At 43.5% G+C, this 27,215-nt stretch overlaps 1 protein-coding gene across 5 annotated transcripts in view; it reads right to left on the bottom strand.

The window, feature by feature from the left end:
* MYO3B (myosin IIIB) overlaps positions 1-27,215 on the bottom strand; it is a 635,651-nt gene that overhangs the window by 278,871 nt on the left and 329,565 nt on the right. For all 5 annotated transcript variants that reach the window (XM_073633937.1, XM_073633938.1, XM_073633935.1 and 2 more), the window contains exons 12-16: positions 22,078-22,182; positions 19,120-19,203; positions 15,325-15,527; positions 11,958-12,056; positions 9,941-10,055 (exon numbers count right to left, since the gene is read on the bottom strand). In XM_073633937.1, the coding sequence (XP_073490038.1) occupies positions 9,941-10,055; positions 11,958-12,056; positions 15,325-15,527; positions 19,120-19,203; positions 22,078-22,182 (606 nt within the window). The remainder of the gene's footprint in view (positions 1-9,940; positions 10,056-11,957; positions 12,057-15,324; positions 15,528-19,119; positions 19,204-22,077; positions 22,183-27,215) is intronic.

A 27,215-nucleotide genomic window follows, 5' to 3' on the forward strand; every position in this document is an offset into this window, starting at 1 on the left:
CTGTCCACTTGCATCGGACGTAACTGTGATCCAGAAGAGGGAACCCAGATGACGAGGTTTGGAGAGGTTTACCGGAAGAGTCCACCAATGCAGGCTCCTGCGCATTGCTCCCGTCAGCAGAATTGTCTGAGAGAGTCGCTGTTTCTTCCACTGCACCAAGAAACCCGTCTGAAAATACCTCAAATGCCAATGGGCCCAAGGAATCATCGGTATACAAGCAGACATTGTGCCAATGAGGCTCAGGCATTGCGATGCCGTTAGATACCGGCTCGCGATGGTTTTGACCATCTTCTGGATAATAATCCTCATCTTCAGGGATGGTAATAACACTGTCCCCTCCCGGGTGTCGAACATCGCACCTAGATAGATCATCCGCTGTGTAGGTGCAAGCTGACTCTTCTCTGAGTTTATCAACCATCCTAGTTCTCTCAGGGACTGGAGAAGAATGTCTCGGTGATACACCAACTGACCCGGACTGCTTGCTAGGAGGAGGATGTCATCCAAATAGTGGTATATCCTCAAACTCTTCTCCCGCAGGGGAACCAGAGTGGATATTAGAATCTTGGTGAACACCCTGGGGGAGGTGCACAGACCGAAGGGCAGGGCTTGAAACTGCAGGTGGATCCGACCTACTGCAAATCTGAGATACTTCTGAAAGGCAGGTAGAATTGGCACGTGTAAGTACGCATCCTGCAGGTCGATTGAGATCATCCAATCTGTTGGCTGTACTGCCTGAATAATTGTTTGTAGAGACTCCATCTTGAAGCTTTCTGGGTGTATGTGCCTGTTGAGCCTTTTTAGATCTATCACAGGCCTCCATCCACCCCTTCTCTTTGGGACCAGAAATAGAGTGGAATAGAAGCCTGCGAAGCGCTCCGCCAAAGGAACCGGCACAGCTGCTCCCTGAAGTTGGAGTGACGATACGAAGTGCCTTTAGGGCTTGAGCCTTCAGCGGAGAGGATGGAATTTCCGTTCTCATGAACGAATTTTGAGGTGGAGGATGAGAGAAACTCCAAAAGTGTCCCCATTGGATTGTTGACAGAACCCAGGGATCCTGGCATTTGCTGGCCCAGACTGGAAGAAAGAATTTTAGCCTGGCTCCCACCGGGAGTGTCTGGGCTAATCTGGCGTCAAAAGGATTGCTTCTGCTCATGTGGAGTCGGAGGGGCCTTCGACTTTCTGACCAAAAAGGATGCCTGAGTGCCCCTCCAAGGTCTTCTGCCGTCTCTGAACTGCCTTGATTGTCTGTAATCCCTAGGGTTTGACTGGCGGAACCTGGAAGAACCCCCTCTGGATCTTCGCATCCTTCTGTCTTGGGGAAGCATACCTGACTTTCCTCCTGACAACCTAGATATGGCTTTATCCATCCTGTCTCCAAATAATGCCTTCCCGTCGAATGGGATTTTGCACCAATTTTGCTTGGAAGCCAAATCCGCCGTCCAGGGTTTTAACCACAAGGCCCTTTTCGCCATTACTGAGTGCAGCATAGATCTTGCTGAACACCTAATCGTGTCTATAGCTGCTACTCCAACGAAGTCTGCCGACAATCTAATTTCTTCCAAGGCTTTAATTATGTCTTCCTTGGGGACATCCTGGCGCAGAGCTGTTTCAGTGTTATCCGTCCAAGCTCTAATGGCATTAGACACGGAGGTGAGGGCGATGGCTGGCTTACATGCCGCTCCTGCAGCTAAATAGCTCCTCCTGAGGTCCAGGTCGATTCGTCTGTCAAGAGGATCCTTGAAAGAAGCGGAATCTTCCATAGGCAGGGTAATATTCTTTGCGAGTCGCACCACTGATGCGTCTACCACAGGCATGGAGTTTAGTGACTGTGTTCCCGACTCCGGCAAGGGATACAATTTATTGAAACGGCCCAATGACAGCTTTTTATCAGTCCTTGACCACTCATTTTGAATGATTTGAGTAATTTCTCCCATCAAAGGGAAGAAAGCCTGTTTCCTTTTAAGAAATGGGAAGTAGCTTTTTGCTTCCTGGGGAGGTTCTTCAGTATCCTCCCAAGCTATTGCGGCTCTAACTGCCTGGATGAATGGCTTTACCAATGAATGGCTGAAGCCGGAAGGATCTGACTCATCTGACGAATCCCCCGAGAGGTCTTCAGGTGGGGAATCTGTGGCCGGTCGGCCTGTTGGAGGTAGAGGCGTACTGGCTGCAGAAGGACGATTAAGTTCAATCTCCTGAGCCTGGGACGTCTGCGGGACTGGCTGGGCAGGAACCAAGGCCGCGAAACAGTCCTTGCAGACTACTTTATTCGGCAGTGGACTAGCCCCACAGGTCCAGCACTTCTTCTTATAGGATCTAGGAGAGGGGGACCGATCCCGTCTTCTGGATCTTGATCTATGTCGAGAAGAATGGGACTCACGTCTTGACGAGCGGGACCGGTGGCGTGAAGAACGAGATCTGCGACTTGGGCTGTCGTCATCGAGGTGCCTTGAGGATTTTTCGGTCCTCTTGGAGTGGGCAGGGCTATGATTTTAAGAAAAAAAATCATGTCAGGCCAGCGAGCGCACTTTTTTTTTTTTTTTTATACTCACGTATAGGTGGTCCCATACCTAACGGAGGTGTGAGGATCTTTGTTGCGAGATAAATGGCTCATTTCGGAGTTGGGCATAAGGATCAGCTGCGGAAAAAAATAGCAGGAAAGGCAAGGAAAGAAAGGAAGTTTTTGGCCGCGGCGTCGAGAGACCGCGCATGCGCAGTAGAGTCGATGCCGGGAAGCTTAGAAAACACTCGCCGAGCGACGGCTGTTTAGCCTCCCGGATCGTGCATGCACAGTACGACGAAGGGGATGCTGAGCCACGCTGCCTACAAGGAAAAACACAACACGGCCCCCACAGTAACAGGGCAACGGATATCGCTCCAACACAGCAGCCTGAAAATTTAACAGGTATTACAAAAGGAATATCTTACAGCCTCTTAACTAAAAGGAATGATGCAGAAAGGGAAGAGAGGGGGAAAAAAGACAAATGCAACTTTCTTCTTCCTTTTTTTTTTTTTTTAAATGAGAGATGGAAAAAAATAAGGAAAAAATCACAGGCCTGGAAGAATGAGAGCTGATCCTTTTGCGACTCCTTTTGTTTGCCTTCATCATAGGATTATGGTGGCAGACTGCGTTCCAGTGAGGAAACTCTGCAAGAAGACCCCAACAGATCCACAGAGGGGTTCCCAGTCTTATCAGCGCTGTGAGCGGCCCAAGAACAGGGACTGCGCACGGGAAAGGCTAAACCCGGCGGACGCTGCCGAATGCAGAGGTATGGACATACTGCTACTCTTCACCAGCACAAGAGGTATGAGGAAAAAAAAGGAGAATGTTGGGGGAGGGACTATGTCTTGAATTTATGCTATTCACTGGTCCTGAGGGAGGAGTCGAGGCGGAGCTCTATCACTAGTATGCTGCCATGGAGGCACCAGGAAAATGTTTTGCCACAGGTTAGTTTAAACAAAAGTAATATGTGCAATGTGCCTGCTGTGGAGCCACTCTGTCCTGTGTCTCCTTTGGCAGTTGGAGCTGTACTGCGTAGTACCTCTGATGGGAGCCCAGAGAAAACAGACTGGGACAGATGGGCAACAAGTCTGTTGGCTTTATTGAAAGAAGTCTCAATGTGTAACAATGGAGCGGACACCATTTCTGCTGTGCTAAATGGAGGGACTGCAGAGCAGCTTCTGGACCAGGGCTCACTTGTTGCTGTTGCAGAGGATATTCCTCAGGAGATGGAAGGGCCAAAAGAGATTGAGCACATAGCAGAGGTTGTGTCCACAACCCATAAAGGAGTTATTGGTGTGGTATACCAAACTAAGGTTGTCCATAGAGAAGAGAAGGAACAGATCATTGATACTGAGCCTGAGAGTTTTGTGGTGACTCCCGCACCTGGCTGCGCTCTAGGAGAGCACCAGGTTATTGCATTGGATACCTCCAGTAGGGAGAAAGCCCATTTAAGAAGTGCCACCTCTAAGGCATCAGTAAATGAGTCTTTCCACATCCCTAAAGACTCGAAGGACCCCAGGAAGGTCTTAAGTGTGGAATCACACTGCCTTTGTATGACAGATATGCTGAAAGAAAAGTTAGAATGTTGGAGTGTACAGCCGGTGTATATCCTGCCATCCTCTCCTGCGTTTGGAGAACTTGTACCACAGGGTATGCATAAATGGAGCTGGATATTACAGGCTGTACGATGCAGAGGTTGCCAAAGTTGGAAGCGTTTAATGCGATTATTGTTAGTGTGGAAAGTTGTCTCACAGTGTGCTGGATTGCTTCATACGGAGGTTGTGTATCAGAGGCACTCTGGAGTACTGTTGGACAGGACAGAAATCTGGGCGGAAGTGCCAGAGGGCACAAGTACATGTAATGTGTTTGGGGCCATCAATCCAAAGGTGAAATTGGATAGTGAGGATCAGGTCTCGGGACAGTCGCTGGAGGAGCGTCATGTGGCAGTGGAGTTGGTGGTTAGTGACGATGCCAAAGAGAAGAGTAAAAAGAGTGAAGAGAAAAAGGTTGAGGAACAATATCCAAGTCCTTGGTAAGTCCCTTAGTGTTAAAGTGTTTGAAGGTGTGACCCCAAGTAAAATGGGTAGATGGCGTTTTTTGGAAGCGCACCCGTAAAAATTCACTGGGGGGGCTTTTTAGTGTAGCAGGGGGACATAGGGAAAGTCACCTGATAAGACTGGGTTTGGCCCTTGGTGGTAACTGGCACACAGGTGCCATTTTGAAGAGGTTTGGCTGGTGTGCTACGCCCCCTCCGGGGTTGAAACAGGGGGGGAGGATATGTGGCAGAGCGTTGCCCTGCCAGGGTCTAGAAAGAGGATGTGACCCAGAATTCTCAACCAGACGGGTTGAGGGGCTCCAGGGAGCATGTAACATGAAGAGGAAACTGGCCTTTCAGTTTCCTCAGTGTTTTGTAAAGTCCACTTTGGGACCTGGAGCTCGGGGTTTTCTGAGAGATCCAGGTGGGAAGAAATCCCTAGTCCTGGGTCCTGATATTGAGAACAGCCAGCATACTGATTGGTCAGGTGTGTGCTGGGCTTTTAGTAGTAACCTGGCCATGGTTCTGGGCTCTACCGGGCAGATAGGAAGTCTGAGTACCAGGAGTCAGGAGGGCTCCACGTCGGAGCCAGTGCAGCAAGAGGCTGTTAGCTGTGTGCATCCAGGGAGCCAGAAGCTGTGTGCGTTGAAGGGCTTCAAAGCTGTGTGCACCAAGGTGGTCGGTGAAACAGTCTGTATGAGACAGACAAGGGCCTGGAGTGTAAGGCCAGAGCTGCAGTGCTGCAAGTGAGAGCCAACTAGGCTGAATGTAGTTTTGTTGATGAAAATGAATGCTGAAACCCCTGCAAGGGAAACCTATCTTTGTTGAACTTTCTTTTAATAAAAATGGGCAAACAAAGCCCTTAAAAAGAAGGACCAGCGAGTGGCGGTGTCCTTTAAGCTCTACATCTGATGCGAATCCTATACAATATAGATAGATAGATAGATAGATAGATAGATAGATAGATAGATAGATAGATAGATAGATAGATAGATAGATAGATATCTATATAATGTTAAATTAAGTGTACAAACCGGACTACACTGCTCAGCGCTAAGTTACTTCTTATAGGTTATAAACTAACAGGTAGACACAAAATTGTGCTTATCCCATTAACCACTATGAATGATCAAAAAGATTAGAAAATACAAAGATTAAAAGCTGCTGTTAAAGAAAAAAAAATCAATAAAATGCAATAAGTGCAATAACACAAGCAAGTCCAGTTAAATCACTGTATAAGTCCCATGTTATAACAGCGCTTGTGCCAGTCCATCAAATTTCTGACCAACAAATATATACTTCTCAATATACGTAATGATGTGATGACATTCAGTAAATAAGACTCTGAAGATAGCAGGTGATCCTAATAGTTGTCAAAGCGTGCACCAAACACCCAGATCTTCACCACGTGAGACACATTCCCCTTCTGGGTTACTTTTACCAGAGCTTAGTAAATCAGAGACCTTAAAGATAATCCTTATGTCACTTTAAAGGAGAGTTGTCAGCAATGCGGACTGGGTTAGAGAATGTGAATCACTCCAGTCATATAAAGTCATGGAAAGAAAATTTCCAACATAGCATAATCCTGTTTTCACACATTTATTGTAAACCAAACCCGACCCTCATAGAGAACACGTACAAGCTGTTAAAATCAATAGAGCATGTAACTGAAAAACTTAGTCAACCCGGTCCTTTATGGCTAGCCAATGGAGGGTCTTCAGGGACAGGGTGATTGATTCCCAGGGGTTTTTTCCAGTTACCAGCCTGGCTGCTGTGTTCTGGACGATTTGTAGACGCAAAATTTGGTATTTGGAAAGTCCTAGGTAGAGGGAATTTGCGTAGTCGAGTCGGGAATTGATGATTGTTCCAACTACTGCTGCTGTATCTCCTTCCAGGATGAAGGTGATGAGTCTATGCAATAGACGAAGAAGGTAGTGGGATCCGCTGACTACTGATCCTATTTGTGCATCCATTGTCATGTCTGGGTCAAAGATGACTCCGAGGCTTTTGGCTTTAGTACTGGGGGTAATGGGTTGTCCGAGGATGGTGAGTGGTGTGGACATCGTGCCATGGTTTTTGTTTCGGTTTGCATAGAGGAAGAGGAGTTCTGTTTTGGATCCATTAAGTTTAAGGGAGCTCTCCATCATCCAATCGTCGATCAATGAGAGACAGTTTTCCAGTGCCTGGTATTGGTCTTTTTTGTTGGTGATGCGTAGGTAGAGTTGGATGTCATCAGCGTAGGAGTGATAAAGCAGGTCCTGGTTGCTGATGATTTTGAGGAGTGGGCGGAGATAGATTTTAAAGAGCACAGGCGACAGGGGTGATCCTTGAGGGACTCTGCATGTAATTTTTACGTGCTTCCGAAGTGAAAGCTCCTAGTTTCACTTTCTGAGATCGGTTCTCTAGGAAGGATGCAAACCAGGGTAAATCTGAGTCTGCAACTCCAGCTACTTCTGTGAGATGAGTGAGCAGGGTTTTGTGGTCTACTGTGTCAAAAGCTGCACTGAGGTCCAGCAGCAGCAGGAGACACGATTCTCCTTCATCTGCTGCTTTGAGGGTGTCATCCCAGATTTAAGGAGTGCAGTTTCTGTCCCGTGGCCAGGGCGGAAACCAGATTGTAGTGGGTACAAGAGTTTATGGGCGTCCAGATGGAGTTGTAGCTGTTGTACTACTGCTTTCTCGATAATTTTGGAGATGATGTTGAGGCTTGTGACAGGTCTGCGGTCGTTTGGGTCTTTGGGATTGAGGTTAGGCTTCTTTAGGAGGGGTTTGATTGTGCCTTGCTTGAGGGAGGTCGGGATGATTCCTTCTTTAAATGACTGGTTTATAAGGTATGTTATGATGGGTATCAGGATGTCGGTACATTCTTTCAGAAGTTTTGTGGGAATAATGTCGTTTGGCAATGTGCTGTCTCGGAGGTTTCTGATGATGGTTTTGGTGGTGTCAATGGTGATTGGGACCAGAGTAAATCTCGGTGGTTGTATAATCTTTGTTTGGTTTTTGTCTTCTTGCTCTGGCCGAGTGGGGTTACTTGCTATGTTCTGCTAAATTATTCCCCGAATGGTTGCAATTTTGTCAATGAAAAAATCAGATAACTCATTGCAGAATTCTTGTGTTTCGCTGGAGGCTCTAAACAGGTGGGGTTCATAGTCTGGGCGACCAGTTTGAAAAGTGCGCAAGGGCGGTTTATGGCTTTTGAGATGGTTTTGGAGAAGTGTTCTTTTTTTGCTATGAAGATGACTTTGTGATATTTTGTGGTGAGTGATTTGTAATTTGTGTGGTTTACCATTGTTGGGTTCCTTCTCCAGGCTCCTTCAGCATTTCTGCGTTCTTGTTTCAGTCAGGTAAGAGAGTCATTGAAAAAGCCTGAATTGTTTTTGCGGGTGGATGCTCTGCGTATTGGTGCGACCATATCTGCTGTCTGTAATGCTGTGTTAAGGGAGTTGAGTGTGTCTTCAAATGAGTAGTTTTGGGTTAACACCGCTATTTTGTTGGATAGTGTAGGTTTGAAGAGTTGTGAGTATAGATAGTTTCTTCTGTGATCTTGTCCAGTATATTGTTGTTGAGTGTGTTGGTTTTTGGTAAATGATGTTTATTTTGAATTTGATAACGTGGTGGTCAGTCCATGGCAGTGGTATGTTATCAAGTGTGTTAATATCAATGTTTTGTTTGAAGATGAGGTTGAGGGTATGGCCTGAAACATGTGTGGGAGCATTTATCAGTTGCTGCAGACCTAGTGCTTCCAGTTGGTTGATGCAAGTGGTAGCGACAGGGTCCTGGGAGGAGTTTGCCCAGAGATTAAAGTCTCCAAGTAGCAGGGACTGTATATATACTGTGTGTGTATATATATATATATATATATACATACACATACACACACACACTATATTACCAAAAGTATCGGGATGTCTGCCTTTACACGCACATGAACTTTATTGGCATCCCAGTCTTAGTCCGTAGGGTTCAATATTGAGTTGGCCCACCCTTTGCAGCTATAACAGCTTCAACTCTTCTGGGAAGGCTGTCCACAAGGTTTAGGAGTGTGTCTATGGTAATGTTTGACCATGCTTCCAGGAACGCATTTGTGAGGTCAGGCACTGATGTGGACGAGAAGGCCTGGCTCACAGCCTCCGCTCTAATTCATCCGTATCGGGTTGAGGTCAGGACTCTGTGCAGGGCAGTCAAATTCTCTACCCCAAACTCGCTCATCCATGTCTTTATGGACCTTGCTTTATGCACTGGTCCAAATCATTTGGTGGAGGGGGGATTATGGTGTGGAGTTGTTTTTCAGGGGTTGGGCTTGGCCCCTTAGTTCCAGTGAAGGGAACTCCTAAGGCATCAGCATACCAAGACATTTTGGACAATTTCATGCTCCCAACTTTGTGGCAACAGTTTCTGTTCCAACATGTCTTATGTGACTAAAGCAGGAAACCACTACACCTCTTACCCCCTACTCTTTCCTTTCCCCCCTATTTCCTTAATTTCACCTTCTATTTCCTATCTCTCTCCTTCCTTGGAGATTTGTTAATATACAACTACAATTACTGGAATTCTTCATACTTACCGGTACTGTTTGGGATCTACAGATTTGTCCAATACTGCCTAGACAACTGTAACTGCTGCCTTGATGTAGTCGACGATTGTATGTATGATACAGTCTCAAGTCCTGATTGTTAGGACTATATTTTCAATAAAAACCTTTTGGAATAATACATATACACATACTTTTAGCCTTACATTTCTATATTAATCAAATGGGTTGCTTTACAAGGTAAGGGTTCATATATACTTTCTATACTTTAAAGCAACACACATTGAGGCTGTCACTTGATTCAGCAGAGAAGGACCAAGTCACGTGTCATCGAATATCAATGTATACCCACAGAAAAATGGAAGATGGACTGCATTGGACAAACACTTCCTTTTGACCAACAAAAGGCCCAATAATATCTTAACTGGGATCTACATCCCCCCTTAGCCTTGATGTTAACCCGCAAAGTAGTAAGAACCAGATAAGAATGCCTCATTGCCCAAATCTAAAAACTTGGCTTGGTTTGATATCATCTATGAAGAGTGAAGGAAAGCTGGAGCTGCTGCTAGCTTATTATTGGGGCAACAATTTCAACCAACGGTCCCACTAGGCAGCAGCCAGCCAATTGTGTCATGTCTATGAGTACATTTGGAAAAAACTACAGAAGCTGATTTGTTGCTAGAGGTAAAATTATTTCCTTTTAAACCTGTGGTAGACAAAGCTGTGCTATCTATGTAGGTATAGATCAGTTTTCTTCAGCCCATATTTTACATTGTAATACAATGTGAGTTCATTTGGCTAATTAACTATTTTACTGAAAGCGACAAGATTTGATCACCACAATATGGAAACATGACTGGTACTTTGTACTCACCTCATTACTAAATCCTATAATCCTGAAACAATGCTGAATTGCTGCAAACTGTCTTCTGTAAGATTCTTTAGATATGATATCCTGCATCACTGAACCCACCTCATTGTCAATATATCTATTCATAGAAAGAAAAAACGCATGAACAATACAATCAGAAAAAAGACACTGGGCTTGTTCAATAAGGCAGCGGAAAGAGAGACTGTGTAAGCAAAGGTGCCTAAAGACATAAGAGAAAATGGTCAGCTTCTGTTTTGAACTGTATTGTAATTGTACTGTATCCCCTCTACATTGTAAAGTGCTGCGCAAACTGTTGGCACTATATAAATCCCGTATAATAATAATAATATCTGTACAATCTGCACAGCATGAAAACTAGTTGAGCTCTCTCAGGGAGCAAAGCAATCAAATGGGATGGATCTCCACAGCCCCTTGCTGATGTTTTCCTCTGAGATAAGCCACTTCTTAGGTGCCCCATGCTCCACAGTTACAACATTTGTCAATTTGTTAACTAATTTTAAAAAAATCAGCATGAGCTAATTTTGCATGCATGGCTGGCTGCAATTTAAAGGCTAGCTCCAGCTTTAAGACCATGTTACATGTTGCAGGACCCCCCCGCCCCCAAAACAGCCCCCCTCTGACAGCATGCAGGGGGTTCTTCTCCCCCCGCAGCAGCTGTCCAATTTGAAATCAGCATGACTGTGCAGGGCTCCATCCGCACAGCCGTGCCATTCATTCACAGGGATCCATTAAAAAAACTACAGGTCCCAACTGCCACCGCAGTAGTGCAAACATGAATAGATAGATAGCCTTTTTCAACCTTTTTAATATAGAGGAACCTTTGAAAAAACTTTCAGATCTCAGGGAATCCCTGTTTAAAGCTTAACTCCACTTTTGTTGAGAAAAAAACATTCCCGTCTGGGTGATCTATGTACATTGCAAGGATTATAACATCCTTTGTTGCAGATTCCTACCTTTTGTTATTCTGAAGAAATCCATGTGTGTTTTTCTGTGCCTCTGTACTGAATGGGTCTAATGGGAGTGGTTTCATAATTAACTGTCAGGTGTGCAGCTGCAGGGCACTAATGAGGAAATCTGCTGGGCCTGCATCCCTTTAGACGGGTTACTATTGAAAGTATCTCACCAAAAATTACATTTTTGTTGCAGGGGATACCTGAAATCTGACTTGTATCTTAGGCAGACTTCTGGGAAAATTGGTGAGCCAATCACACAAGCAGGAAATAATGTTTCTGGGGAGTGGTTAGTACACACTCTGTGTACAGAACAACTCCAGGTAGCCATATTGCAATGCATTCTCAGAAAACAACAGTGGTTGCAGATTGAAAAGGAAAGGTCATTTTTAATAACATTCAATTACAATATGATTCATTTCGCAATTATATGCGCTATATTATTTTTTCTTTATTTGCTAGTTTTTTCCCCACGAAAGTGGAGTTACCCTTTAAGATTTTTTTTTATCTTCAGCTCATGATAAAAGAGTAAATAAAAGAATAATGAATATAACATACTTAGTGCATTTGAAACCCAAGGCTGCTCAATATGACAAAATGATTTTCACTAATAATAATGGCCATAAAAGTAATGCAGACCATGAAAACCATAGTGCTTCTTCACATTGTCGGTCAGTGGAAATGTGCCCTCTTACATTGGTAGTCAGATAAGTGCCCCCTTACATTAGTAGTCAGCGAAGTGTTCCATTATATTGATGGTTAGTGAAGAAGGGCCCCATTACACTGGTGGTTAGAATGCCCCCTATTTTTGGTGGGTGGGAAAAGATCACTTGTATCAGTGGTTACTTTAGAGGTAGAAATTGCTCATTGCTCAAGGAACCCCTAGAAACTCCAGGAGGACCTTGGTTGAGAAAGGCTAGATAGATAGATAGATAGATAGATAGATAGATAGATAGATAGATAGATAGATAGATAGATAGATAGATAGATAGATAGATAGATAGATAGATAGATAGATAGATAGATAGATAGATAGATAGCTGCTTTACCTAGGAGGCTTATTTTCTGGTAGGTTATATTCAGACAGCTTTTTATGGTGATAAAGTCCAGCATAAATGTAGTAAAATATGTGAAAATTTTTCTCACCCCTGTAAAAAATAAAAGAGAAAGCACATTGGAGCTTTATAATGCAATGCTCAATCAAGCTCAAATTTTGTTGTTTCCTCTCTAGCCTGGGTTAAACATGAATATTTTTTAATGCTGAAAGTTTATGGGCTGAAGATTTAGATAAATAGCAACTTTTTTCAACAGTTGGGTAAAGCATATTTTATGTAAACTCACTAAAACTTTAAATGATGCAAAATTAACCCAAATATTGTTTTATTTCTGGTTCATTATTTCATTAGTTGCACTTCATTACTCTCTTCCATTATAACGTTATTATTATTATTATGCTGCTGGAAGAATCATTTTACCAGCGCTGTATGGTGTTCTAGAGAAAAGGCTAAAAATAGTCACATATTTCTCTATATTTACAACTCTGAGCATTAGAGGGGAATTGTTTCTTATACTGATTTTATTATGCAACAAAATAGAGGGTAAGCTGGCTGAAAGGGAGTTGAACAGGCTGCATGCATATATTTAATCACCCTTTTTTTCATGCACTATGTCAGTATATAGCCAGCAGTTGCTAGTGAGTGTGGAGGAGCCTTAGCAGCAGGGCTGGGACAAAGGGTGGGCAGGAGGGCCGGCTGCCCTGGGCACTGTGGTATCATGTGAGGTGCAGGGGTGCCACAAGGAGATTGGGGGGAGGGGATTTATGTTGGGTGGGGGAATTCTGGGGATAATTAATGTTCTAGGAGGGGAAATTTGGGGGGTGGGGGGTGCTAGGAAAGGTGATTGGGGGTGTATCTGTGTTGGAGGGGATGGGGAAGAGGATTTTGTTCTAGAATAGGTGATATGGTGGAGGGGATTTGTGCTAGTAGGGGGATTTTTTTTGGGGGGGGGATTTGTGCTGGTAGGGATGAATGGAGGGTATTTGTACTAGAGGGGGCAATTTGGTGGGGGCGGGGGGTGATTTGTGCTACGGGGGGATTTGGAGTGGGGGGGGAGGATGTGTACTTGGGGGGGATTTGGGGAGTAGAGGATTTGTGCTAGGAGGAGTGTTTTTTTTCAGGGGGAGTGGGGGGGGGGGGGGTTGTGCTGGGGGAATTTGGAGAGACAGAGGATTTGAGCGGGGAGGGGGAATGGGGGTGGGGGCAAAAATTTATGCTGGGAGGGGGGATTTCAGCAGGGGGGCAGATTTGTAATGGGAGGAGGGGGGGGAATTTATGCTTAGGGGGTAAGCATGCAAATTAGTGTTCAATTTTTTTATTTTTGGGCTGGGGATTTTTGCTAACACATAATGCTCATACATCTTGGGGGAGCACAGTTTGGCATGTGCGCCCTGGGCTCTAGATGACCTTGTCCCGGCACTGCTTAACAGCACTATAGATCTAAAGTAAGAATGAACAGGCTTCATGTAACCTGCTCCTACACCAGTTCACTGCTGCCCTCTGTATGACTCACTACTTAAGACATTTCAATGTTCTCTCACACAATTGTGTTACGGTTTGTTATGGACAATGGCTAAAGTTAACAGGATGTGAGCCCAGTGGTTGTCTAATTTTACTGTAGCAAAATAAAAATCAGCACTTTTAAGTGAAGCACACATCTCCCGTACAATAAAAGGACAGTCCACACAAAAGTGATATTAAGAGTACAGGTGGATCCAGAATGGATTGAGTTAGTCCCTGGTTTATTATGTGTTGATTTAGAGGAATTACCTGAAACTCCGGCATTTGCCAGCTTTCATTTTTGGGGGTTTCCATCTATTTCTGTGTGTTCTAGCAACTCCTGTTGCATTCTACATTCTGACCACAGCAGTGGTGCAGATTTGAAAACTCAAGCACAAATATCTCACCAACAGGATCCCTGGGATCTTGAGAGCCAAGGTGCTTTAACTCTCCAGAGTTTGCCTAAAACTAAAATATCAGTTTTGGGTGAACAGACCATATAACAGTTGGCAATTTGTTGAGTGTTTTTATATTTAACAACACAAGCTCTTCAATAAGTACAGTAATGCCCTGTACACACGATCAGACATTGATCGGACATTCCGACAACAAAATCCATGGATTTTTTCCAACGGATGTTGGCTCAAACTTGTTTTGCATACACACGGTCACACAAAGTTGGCGGAAAATCCGATCGTTCTGAACGCGGTGACGTAAAACACGTACATCGGAACTATAAACGGGGCAGTAGCCAATAGCTTTCGTCTCTTAATTTATTCTGAGCATGCGTGGCACTTTGTGCATCGGAATTGTCCACACACGGTCGGAATTTACTTTGTGTGTCGGAAATTCTGATGGAAAAAGTCTTATGGAGCCCACACACTGTCGGAATTTCCGACAACAAGCTCATATTCCTTCGTAAAGTCCGACCGTGTGTACAGGGCATAATAGTACAACAGGAGTCAAAACGGATTTATCAAACCAAAAAGTGTTTATATGTTTTCTTAATGTAAATGAGAATAAGCTTTGCATAAAAACTCAACTTTGTTTTTCAGATTGCCTGTATTGCCCCACAGCAACCAACTATGTGTCAGGAGCATGTAGCGTTCCTGCTACATCACAGCTGCTGGTCTTATTTCAGCATCCTGGTTTTGACTGTGGCATTCTCTTGGCCTGTCCGTCCACCTGCAAGGTGATTGATGTAGCCAGTCTCTGGGACCAAACCTGATTTAAGTCAGCCATGCTTGCAGTCTTATGCTTGTGATATTGTGTTTAACACGTGTTCCAAGCTTCATGTTTGTCTCACCTGTCTGCTAGATTGGATATAGTATACACTTGGAACGCTGCCTGCCTTTTGACTATGGATTTGACCCTGACTATTCTGAACCTTGCCTGTCATGTACCCGGACTGTCGTTGAACCATTTTATCTGTCTGCCAACTGCAAGTACCTGTCTGTTGTGCTCAGTTCCTCCCTGCCACGGCATGGTAGCCAGGCACTAAAGCATTGTGTAGAAGTCCTGGGGGCAACTGAGCACCAGTAGTCCTGCTTGCCTTATGGGAAAGGGGGTTGCTATGGGTGAAGAACACAGAAGCTAGCTATAGTGTCTGACAACCTGTGTTAGGGGTAAATGTGGCACTATGTATTTACAAACTTCCACCATCCAACTCTCTGCTGTATGTATTACACATAAAAGGGTAACTTGGAGAATATTTCAAATGTTCTTATTTCAGGTGTTGGTTCTAACTGTGATATGTACAGCATAAGCAAGGACATACAGTAAATGCTCCTCTGGATATTGTGGGCAATAGGCCCATTTTCCTAATAATCACACCCTGTATACAGTGCAGCCATCTACTTACACAGCCTGTTTAATAACTCGAGACTTCTCCAGCAGGTATTCAGAGATCTTTGCACCCATTACCGCCCCTGTTGGTGTAAACATCATTTCAAGATATTTTCCAAACCGGCTGGAGTTGTCATTGATAACAGTGCAGGCGTTTCCGAAGGCTTCAACTAAAGGGTTAACTTGTAGGATCTTTTCTCGCAAAGCTCTATTATTTGCCTGTGAAAAGAGTCTTGTTACAATCTTGTTACTGTCTTATCAACTTTGAAGGAAGTTCTAAGTAAGATACCATAATAGTGTACAATAAAGACAAACGTTGTGGTTCTTAGCATGCGTATTATGGATAAGAGCCGGGGCTTGGCGACGGGGGGGGGGGGGGGGTAGGAGGGGCAGCTGCCCCAGTTTCATGTTGAGGGCAGGGGACCACAATAGTTTTCTTACAAATACAAAAATGAAATTACATTTATATCTTGATAAACTTTGTATATGCTTTCTATTGTTTTTGTATTTTTTGTTGTATTTTTTTACTTGAGGTACTTTAGACATGAAGAAAAAAAGTCTATACAGCAACTTTAAAAATGTAAAGAGGCATCAACACAAGCATGCATCCACTGCTAAAAGTGCTAAAGTTTTTTCCTATTGTATTAGTTACTTAATATTTAATTCATAGCTGGGTGATCTAACATACACAACCCTTTACTTCCCTGTTATCTGTGCAACCACATGCTCCACTGTGACTGGCATGTGTGCTATTAACTATTAGGGCAAGAAGACCAGCAGAGGCAAAGAACAAACAGCTGGACGATACCACAATGTCACTGCACACTTTCAGGTCAACATAAAACCTGACTGGTGGACCTGAAGCTACACAGTGATGCTGACACAAGTAGGGTGGCAACTGGGTATGGCAGGTGGCATATGATGATCAGGTTTGCACATTGGGTATGGGAGGTGTGCAGTATAGCATCTTCGCCCTGGGCCCTAGATGACCATGTCTTGGCACTGATAAGAGCTCTTATAAAAAGAAAACACTTGAGTAACATAGAAAAAAACAAATAGATGTGGACAATTCTTTACTTTCATCAGTTGTATTGTGAGTTACACTGGGCTGTTTTACTTCAGAAACATGCAGCAGCAATATATCTTCTAATCTTTATCCAGTTTGGCACCATCCATTTTAAGTAAGTGTCCTATTGTGGAAGCATCTAAAGAGGGGCTAAATTTTTTTCTAAATTTAGAGTATGACCAGCTTATATCCATGCCATTATGCTGTGAGAAGCTTGATGTAAGATTTCAACAAGGAAGAGCCTGGAAAAGATCCCCTAATTATTATTCTATATTTGTACAGTAGAATGATGTGTCTAGAAAAGTGATACATTATATCAAAAGTGGTTTGTATTTGTGATTTGCACTCATCAGTCTGTCATCAGTCAGTCTGTTCACTACAAAACTGGTGAGGCCTTGGTTACAATGTAATATATAGCTGGTATGAGTACCATCATCCCGTGATACTATAGTCAAAGGCTCTCCCTCTCCATTCCCTTTATTCCTTCGTCCCCCACCCCCCCCCCACCCCCCCTTGTGTGTTTTTCTGTTCAACTCTTAATGTAGGATCTATCCATCTTATTATGTTTGTTGATCTATGATTACTCATGTATGATGTTGGGACAGTAACTGTCCTGCGGTGACAACTTTAGACCATTATACATTGTATTGTATACAGAATTTGCTTTATAGTGTAACCTCTTTTTTACCAAAATTGTTTAATTATTGCTGTACGAGGGCAATCTCCCCCTTCCCCTCAGGCGGTGTTGGTATTCTGCGGGTTCCCGTTCTTTTCTCCCCGCGGCGGACATGTGTTTGCCCTGGCAACCTTACAGGTTTGCTTGTGACTATGTGTCTGGGAACATGATTCCCTTTGACACTAGTGCGCGCTTGTGCAGTTGCACGATTTCGTGCACCTGCGCAGTGCGGGCAAACAGACCCGGTGACGTCAGAGGCCGCCCACGTTGGCGTGCCCTGACTTCCGGGTTGGGGAGCCCATATAGCGGCCACACAAGGTCCGCTATGTGAGCCTGACAGTCACTGCACGCTGAGCTTTGCATGGATCGTTCATTACAAGGTCAGTCTTCCATTATTCTCCTTCCTGCTGCTGTATAATCTCTTTATTTGTTTCTGTGTCAGCGCTGCTCTGCGTCTGCTCTACTGTCCCTTGTATCAACACTGCTCTGCGTTTTTACCAGGCACAGAGGTGTGCTTTTAACGGTGCTCATCTCTGTATTCTTGTATATACCGCGCCTTTGCAGTTTTCAAAGGGCGCTTCCACTTTCACTCTAGCCTTTCGTTTTTGACTATTTCCTATTTACACCATCACAGCTTCTTTTCATGATAGATAGGTCTCTGCAGCACCTTCTCATACCTGACCTCATCTTTCCATATTGACCATACTGGTTAATCTAGATGCTTATATTTTTATTTTTAGCTGATTTGGCCACAAGGTGCTGTGTCCACCAGCTTTGTAACGTGACAACCTGAGGTCTTATTACCCCATATTTATGGGTGGTATCTTCGGTGGCTTTTTTCCCCTCTTGTTTCTTCCCCCTCCCTCTCCCCATCCCCTTCAACCCCCCCCTCTCCCCCCCTTCCCCCCCCTCTACCCCCCCTTCTTTCCTTCCCTTCCTAACTTTTCTTCTATCCCTCCCTTTTTTCCTTCACTCTAATTCCTTGGGCTCTTTTCTTCATCTCCTTCCCTTTCCCTCCCTCCCCCTTGTCGCTCCACCTCTCTCTTTCCTTCCCCCCCCTCCCCCCCTCCCGGGGCTTTTTTTTCCCTCCCCCCCTTTTATTCTCTTCCCCCCCCCCTTTCCCCACTCTCTTCCCCCCTCCCCCCCCCCCCCCCCACCATCTCTCTTCTTATGTTTTCCCCCCTCCCCTTTTTCCCCTTATTTTGTCCCCCTCCCTCCCCCTCCTTGGTTTTTTCTTTCTCTCCTTTTCCCCCCATCACTGTTTTTCTGTTTGTTCCTCCCTTCTCACGCCACCGCCCTGGGTCCACCTCATTTCTATGGGAACTACACGTCCCTTTACCAGTCTCCATATTATCATCATTTTGATATTTACAACCCTTTTAATTTAATTTCTACCTAATTAGAGTCTGTCTAGAATCCCCTGTGTCCGCCGCGGGGGGACTTATATTGGGTCCTGCATATCCACGGAATCCGCCTGAGTGGGTGAGCTTGCTCTCATGTTTACTTTATTTGTACTGTTTCTTTTGTTACCCTTGTAAATGTTTTTGCTGCAACGGTCTAATGTATATATATGTATGTGTTAAAGCTACTTTATATTATGTTATAGATATCTTTCTCCTGAAGAAGCGGTGTTAACCGCGAAACCGGTCGAGATTAAAAGCTTTACATACACCCTTTACTCAACAATTTGTGGGATCCACTTGCTTAGTCAGGGTGGCATATCCCTTTGTGTTTTTATGCTTGTATGTAAACATTTTGCCTGTAATTGTGTATTTTTTACTATTAAAAATTTGAATTTATATTAGTTTTAATCTGTTTCCACGTCTATGACTGCACTTGTTTACTTAGTACCGGAATAGTCCCATTCTTTCTTTTTTTGGGGGGCTTAGACGGGAAGGGACAGCAGCAGCAACTGCCATCACGTCTCTACCCCCTTATTTCACTTTGAGTCAGTCTGTTCAGTATAAACTGAATGTATACAACCAGTTCATGATATGTATCCAGTGTGCTATTCTGTTTAGTACCAGCTTTGTTTGACAAAGAACAATTGACATTGGATAAGGGCATACCTTTCCGAGGAAGGTCAGATGCTGCACGATGAGATGAGCACTCTCTGTTTTTCCTGCTCCACTCTCTCCACTTATAATAATGCACTGGCACAGATCACAAATAATGAGAGAATTACCATCATACAAATGGCTGAGCCAAGTTACAAAATACATGCTAATAATATCACTTCCATTAAGGATGATTTTTTTTTGCTATTGATTTTAATTTAGATATATATAGATATATATATATATATATATATAGATATATATATATATATATATATATACACACACACACACACAGTATCTCACAAAAGTGAGTACACCCCTCACATTTTTGTAAATATTTTATTATATCTTTTGATGTGACAACACTTAAAAAATGCTACAGTTTGAAGTAGTGAGTGTACAGCTTGTATAACAGTGTAAATTTCCTGTCCCCTCAAAATAACTCAACACACAGCCATTAATGTCTAAACCGCTGGCAACAAAAGTCAGTACACCCTAAGTGAAAATGTCCAAATTGGGCCCAATTAGCCATTTTCCCTCCCCAGTGTCGTGTGACTCGTTAGTGTTACAAGGTGTGAATGGGGAGCAGGTGTGTTAAATATGGTGTTATCGCTCTCACTCTCTCATACTGGTCACTGGAAGTTCAACATGGCACCTCATTGCAAAGAACTCCCTGAGGATCTGAAAAAAAAGAATTGTTGTTCTACATAAAGATGGCCTAGGCTATAAGAAGATTACCAAGACCCTGAAACTGAGCTGCAGCACAGTGGCCAAGACCATACAACGGTCTAACAGGACAGGTTCCACTCAGAACAGGCCTCGCAATGGTTGACCAAAGAAGTTAAGTGCACATGCCCAGCGTCATATTCAGACATTATCTTTGGGAAATAGACGTATGAGTGCTGCCAGCATTGCTGCAGAGGTTGAAGGAGTGGGGGGTGAGCCTGTCAGTGCTCAGACCATACGCTGCACACTGCATCAAAATTAGTTTGCATGGCTGTCGTCCCAGAAGGAAGCCTCTTCTAAAGATGATGCACAAGAAAGTCTGCAAACAGTTTGCTGAAGACAAGCAGACTAAGGACATGGATTACCATGTCCTGTGGTCTGATGAGACCAAAATAAACTTTTTTCGTTCTGATGGTGTCAAGCGTGTGTGGCGGCAACCAGGTGAGGATTACAACGACAAGTGTGTCTTGCCTATAGTCAAGCATGGTGGTGGGAGTGTCATGGTCTGGGGCTGTATGAGGGCTGCTGTCACTGAGGAGCTACAGTTCATTGAGGGAACCATGAATGCCAACATGTACTGTGACATAATGAAGCAGAGCATGATCCCCTCCCTTCGGACACTGGGCCGCAGGGCAGTATTCCAACATGATAATGACCCCAAACACACCTCCAAGACGACCACTGCCTTGCTAAAGAAGCTGAGGGTAAAGGTGATGGACTGGCCAAGCATGTCTCCAGACATAAACCCTATTGAGCATCTGTGGGGCATCCTCAAATGGAAGGTGAAGGAGCGCAAGGTCTCTAACATCCAACAGCTCCCTGATGTCGTCATGGAGGAGTGGAAGAGGACTTCAGTTGCAACCTGTGAAGCTCTGGTGAACTCTATGCCCAAGGAAGTGCTGGAAAATAATGGTGGCCACGGGAAATATTGACAGTATAGGCCAAATTTGGACATTTTCACTTAGCGGTGTACTCACTTTTGTTGCCAGTGGTTTGGACATTAATGGCTGTGTGTTGAGTTATTTTGATGGGACAGCAAATTTACACTGTTATCCAAGCTGTACACTCATTTCTTCAGTGTTGTCACATCAAAAAATATAATAAAATATTTACAAAAATGTGAGGGGTGTACTCACTTTTGTGAGATACTGTATGTAAAAAAATAGTCCAATGTCTGATGAAACTGAATTATCCTATTCCAAAAAAAAGCCCACAAAGTGGGGTTTGAATACTCCAGTTGGGAAGCAGTGGTACCCTTTCTGAATACTGATATTGGTTAATAACATGTCTCCTGTGAGAAGACGGATGCATTAAGCTCTACCTAACAGCGGATGAAGTGTCTGTAGCCAGGGACAATTGTTCTCTCTACAGCAATGCCAGAATCGTTAGCCACAGCAGGCACACACAGAAGAAACCCACTGCGTGCGTGCATGCTGATTAGTTTTCAGTGTTTTATTCAGACATGTTGGATGTCCAAAGGTATCTCTATAAATAAGAGGACAACATTTATTAATTTGGAGATCAGCTTTTTTTAGTCTAGCAAAGCTAACATTTTTAACGGTTATGTAAAAGACAAAAACGTTTTTCTTTACATTTTTAAAGGAGAATAATTAAGACCTCTGTCTGGTCTTGTTTTTTCATCACTGTCCTAGAGACAAAACAGGAAGTAAGACAAGATCTCTCTAAAGTGAGGAGATATCCCTTCTTAGACAATTATCATCCTAACATCTATACGCATTGGTATTTTTTCTATCTAAATTAGTTGCTTTGACAGCTCAAATATTTTGGCCTTCCCATCACTTTCTGTATCAAAGACAAAAGTTACCAGGACCAATAGTGAGAGTGAATCATCAGGGACACAAAGAGCAGTAAAAAGCAGAGAGGGTTCTAGCACAGTCTATCCAAAAACAAATAAAAAATTTGACTTTATAAATACTTTAATGTTCAGACTAGCTGAGCTCTAGTTACTGAGTTGTAATATATCAATGCATTCTATGGGATGTGTATTACATTCTAAACGGTTGCTGTCAGTACTTTGCTCATAAATGCTAAACTAAAGCTGTCCATAGATGGATAGAAATTCAACCGATTCAGCAGTGACCGGCTGAATGTGGCCAATTCCTGCTTGCTCAATCCCCTATCTATTGCGTTTATGTGGCTGGAGGAATATGTGTTTTTTTTATTCTGCCAGAAGAAAAACTACTCACCTATGGCCAGCCTAATGCTGTGGTGGTATCATACCTGATCTTTGCTGAAAGTGACCATTCCTTGATATGCAGCATCTGCAGTTGCGAATATATGTGGAGGGTTTGAGGCACGTTTGACTCCATGATACAGCTTGGAGAACTAAACAAAGAAAACATTTGAGGCAAATGTCTATTGTAATATGAAAAGTTTCTTTGTATACTAGAGTATATTTATTATAATGAATAAAAAAACATGTGCACAATTCAGGTGTTAGGCTAGGTTCACCTTATACAGTATCTCACAAAAGTGAGTACACCCCTCACATTTTTGTAATTATTTTATTCACTGAAGAAATGACACTTTGCTACAATGTAAAGTAGTGAGTGTACAGCTTGTATAACAGTATAAATTTGCTGTCCCCTCAAAATAACTCAACACACAGCCATTAATGTCTAAACCGCTGGCAACAAAAGTGAGTACACCCCTAAGTGAAAATGTCCGAAGTGGGCCCAATTAGCTATTTTCCCTCCCCGGTATCATGTGACTCGTTAGTGTTACAAGGTGAGAATGGGGAGAAGGTGTGTTAAATTTAGTGTTATCGCTCTCACTCTCCCATACTGGTCACTGAAAGTTCAACATGGCTCCTCATGGCAAAGAACTCACTGAGGATCTGAAAAAAAGAATTGTTGCTCTACATAAAGATGGCCTAGGCTATAAGAAGTTTGCTAAGACCCTGACACTGAGCTGCAGCATGGTGGCCAAGACCATACAGCGGTTTAACAGGACAGGTTCCACTCAGAACAGGCCTCGCCATGGTCGACTAAAGAAATTGAGTGCACGTGCTCGGTGTCATATCCAGAGGTTGTCTTTGGGAAATAAACGTATGAGTGCTGCCAGCAATGCTGCAGAGGTTGAAGGGGTTTGCAAACAGTTTGCCGAAGACAAGCAGACTAAGGACATGGATTACTGGAACCATGTCTTGTTGTCTGATGAGACCATGATAAACTTATTTGGTTCAGATGTTGTCAAGTGTGTGTGGCGGTAACCAGGTGAGGAGCACAAAGACAAGTGTGTCTTACCTACAGTCAAGAATGGTGGTAGGAGTGTCAAGGTGTGGGGCTGCATGAGTGCTGCCGGCACTGGGGAGCTACAGTTCATTGAGGGAACCATGAATGCCAATATGTACTGTGACATACTGAAGCAGAGCATGATCCCCTCCGTTCAGAGACTGGGCCACAGGGCAGTATTCCAGTATTGATAACGACCCCAAACACACCTCCAAGACGTCCACTGCCTTGCTAAAGAAGCTGAGGGTAAAGGTGATGGACTGGCCGAGCATTTCTCCTCAAACGGAAGGTGCAGGAGCGCAAGGTCTCTAACACCCACCAGCTCCGTGATGTCGTCATGGAGGAGTGGAAGAGGACTGGCAACCCGTGAATCTCTGGTGAACTCCATGCCCAAGTGGCTTAAGGCAGTGCTGGAAAATAATGGTGGCCACACAAAATATTGACACTTTGGGCCCAATTTGGACATTTTCACTTAGGGGTGTACTCACTTTTTGTTGCCAGCGGTTTAGACATTATTGGTGTGTAGAGTTATATTGAGGGGACAGCAAATTTACTCTCTATTTTACATTGTAGCAAGGTGTTATTTCTTCAGTGTTGTCACATGAAAAGATATAATAAAATATTTACAAAAATGTGAGGAGTGTACTCACTTTTGTGAGATACTGTATGCAGGTGCGGGACTGCATTTACTGGTAATTGTTTGCTTTCCAGCACCTGCATCAATAAAGCATTGCTGTTAACAGACGTGAGGGGGGGAGGGGGGTGCCATTGATTCCTGCAATTGCAACCTCATGCAACGGAAACTGTAGCACCTTCGCCCATGCTTGGAACCGCATAGCACTATTCAGTTTCCCTGCGGCTGTGATTTTGGAAAAGGTGCAGGGACCGTTTCCCTGTGTTTTCTGTAGGTATAGAAGCTCATTCAAATGAGGCTAAACATGACCACAGAGAAACCACATAAGTGTGAACCTAGCATTAATAACTACAAGCAAATGATTTACACAAAGCCAGGGTACCTATCCTTAAAACTGGATTTAAACCTCTTTCAACTGGATGCGTTACCCATGCACCAATAGCCACTAAAGTAAAATATAACCTCTATTGAAATTCTATTCAAATGTATAATGTAAGATTGTGTGTATGCTTTAACTTATAGTGTGATACTGAAAGAGACTCCCACATCCACAAAGCATCTATTGATAATGATGGTATACATAGTCACAATAGCACCCTGCTGATATTGCCAATCTCCACCCACAGTTAAATAACTATCATAGAGGAGAAACAGGTCTAGCCATTCAGTGGATATACACAATAACTGAATATTCTGTAGGGAATGGGGAAAGATGGAAATGAAGGGGAGAGAAGCCTATTCAAAAATCTCCACCAACTATTGTAGCAATATCATTCTCACAGACAAAAAAGTATCCTCCACCCTAAATAATTAAATTTACTGATGGCAGTATCTAGAAGAGATGGACCACTATAGTAACAAGGGCCCAAGCTCTCTGTTTCTCAATCAGATCTCTTTCACGTTACTAAACTGTAAATTACCGAAATCTGGTATTAAGGAGTCCCCAATCTCTAGCAACAGTATCAATGTGTGCCCCAAAATCAATTCAAAAATATGCTCCCAAATACAAAACCAAACATGTTTCATTCATAAATCAAGAGCTTCGTCAGGGGTGCATAATAAAATAAAAATAAAGAGCACCAAACAAAGTAAAATGCTGTCCTAAACTCTCATGGCAAGACAAAGAAAAAATGGTGCAGGGACCTTTTCCCTGTGTTTCCCGAAGGTACAATAGCTCATTCAAATGAGGCTAAATGTGGCCACAGAGAAACCACATAAGTGTGAGCCAATCCTTAAAACTGGATTTAAACTACTGCAAAGTTTCATAATTGCACTTAGTGCCATATTAGCAATGTTTTAATGTTATCAAAGCTACAGGGGTGCCATGTAAATAAAATATTGATTTCCAGATGACTAATAGTTATATTGCAAATCTCCTAAGCACACTTACATAGAGATAAGATCCTTTCAGATGTGAATATTTTCGCAGGGTATAAAAGGATGGGTGCCAGTCACTTTAGTGAGCTCAAAATATGAAGAAGTTTATTGCACATTACAATATGGGATGGGCAAATCAGGATATTCTCAAAAAACATAGATAGTCTCATACACTAGACTAAGACCAAGTCTATCTGTACCATCTGAAAAAAAGACTAGCCCTGCTGGTTTCCACAGGATTTTGGCCCTTGAAAATTAGGGTTTGAGTGGTATTTTACAAGGCAGAAGAACTAAGAAGGTGTATAGTTGCTGAACCACTCACTACATCTCTTGTAGTGGATGGTTTCAGTTGCTTCCTCTAGGCACGCATTCTTTAGTTTGCAGTAGCCAGCATCTGCAGAATTACCTCCCAGTTGGGGAGATCCCTGCTTCCTTCCAACCCCTAGACCCAAAGCCTGGGGATAGAGACAGATCTTTCAAGCAATAAAGCTGCCTAGCTTTGGTGAAGCTGCTTACAGTGCCCCAAATAGGTTTCCAGAGAGAAGCTCAAGTGTGCAAGAGAAGCATTGGGAGAACCACACCATAAAGCTGGCCATACATGGATTGAGATTCGGCCAGTTCAGCGGAGACTGGCCGAATTTCAATCCATGCATAGGGAGGTGGTTATACAAAAGTTGATCTATCAATAGACTTGTGCACAACCAGGCTGTCAGGTTTTTCCCAAATGATCAGTGCTGCCAGATATAGCCATCAACACTGTACATTGTATTCTGATGGAGGTATTGTGATCCGCTGTCAAAATACGATACCGCAGCGGGAAGGATTCCCCCATCCACATTAAATAAGTGAATGAGGGAATCTGCTTCTTTTTTTTTTTGTTGTTCGATCTGCTGGTTGAACGAAGAAAAATGAATCATATAAGGCTAGCTTAAGTCCCAAAGTTCAAATAAAATGTTATCAATTAACATTAGAGTGGTACAAGGCAGGCAATGTATTTCGGGGGGGGAGGGGGGGGGGGCAAAACACTCACTCTTCATTAGGGCTTATACCTGCTTTGACTGGACTTAATGAGGTGCTATTAATTGTATGTGTATAGACAAGAGCAATATTGGTACACAAGGGTGTGGTGCTCCCGCTGCTTCTCTTACACACTTACTGTAGATCTTTCACAATGACACTCTCACATGTCAGAAACCACTGAGAAAAGAAATGAAATATAAAGTGTCTTAAGTATTTACCGGGTTCTCCCAGCATGCATCACCAGAGCCCCAAGCCTGCTATTTAGCTAGGTTAATAAACATGCTAAACAAAATGCAACCTGAGGTACTAGGTGGGGCTCCCCCGAAGGGAGACCCCATTAGAGAGGGCGAACCAAGCCAGAAAGCCATGTCCACCCCCTCCCAAGACTTTCAGGAAAGACCCGAGGACCAACACCCTACTAATCACGGTGAGTAAAGTGCACAGTGCAAGTGACAAACACATAAAAACACAAATACACAAATAAAAATGGAAAAAGGGAAGTGGAGATATGCAATGGTGCCATAGTGCAATACAATAGCAGGCCCTTCGGCCAGGAAACAAACATTCCTCTGGTCCCAGCCTAAAGGCAGGTGCAAAAAAAAGTGTGGAATGGTGCAGTGGCCTTGGTGTCATAAACTCAAAGTGCCCAGTACACAGTGAGAACTACGGCACCCCTGGACTGCCACTCCAGGGGCATATACACCATACACTTCTTTCACAGCCTGGCCCTTGGCCAGAAGGCTGAGACCAAGGGAAATATCCTGCTCTACCAGCCTTCTAATGCCAGTTCTAACAACAAAGATGGGAGATACATTGCACATAGTTTATTTTGGGACATCCCTGACAACTTCTCTGTTAAAACAAAGCTACATTCCACCACAGACTTGCAGACATACAATCATCCAGTAAAGGGCCTGTGTATGAAAACGGGAGCAATGAAGAAAGAGAAGATATTGCCTCTAGTGTCCATGAAAATCCCTGTTTAACATTGCCAGTACAGGTTAAAGAATAAAATATGTAACTTGACTTTTTGCTACAGGCATTGGTCCTATCCTTCTTTTGCTTTAGATTTCATAAATCAGACATATTGCCAT

Source organism: Aquarana catesbeiana, linkage group LG06 (assembly GCF_042186555.1).
Source record: "Aquarana catesbeiana isolate 2022-GZ linkage group LG06, ASM4218655v1, whole genome shotgun sequence".
Classification (NCBI taxonomy): Eukaryota; Metazoa; Chordata; class Amphibia; order Anura; family Ranidae; genus Aquarana; species Aquarana catesbeiana.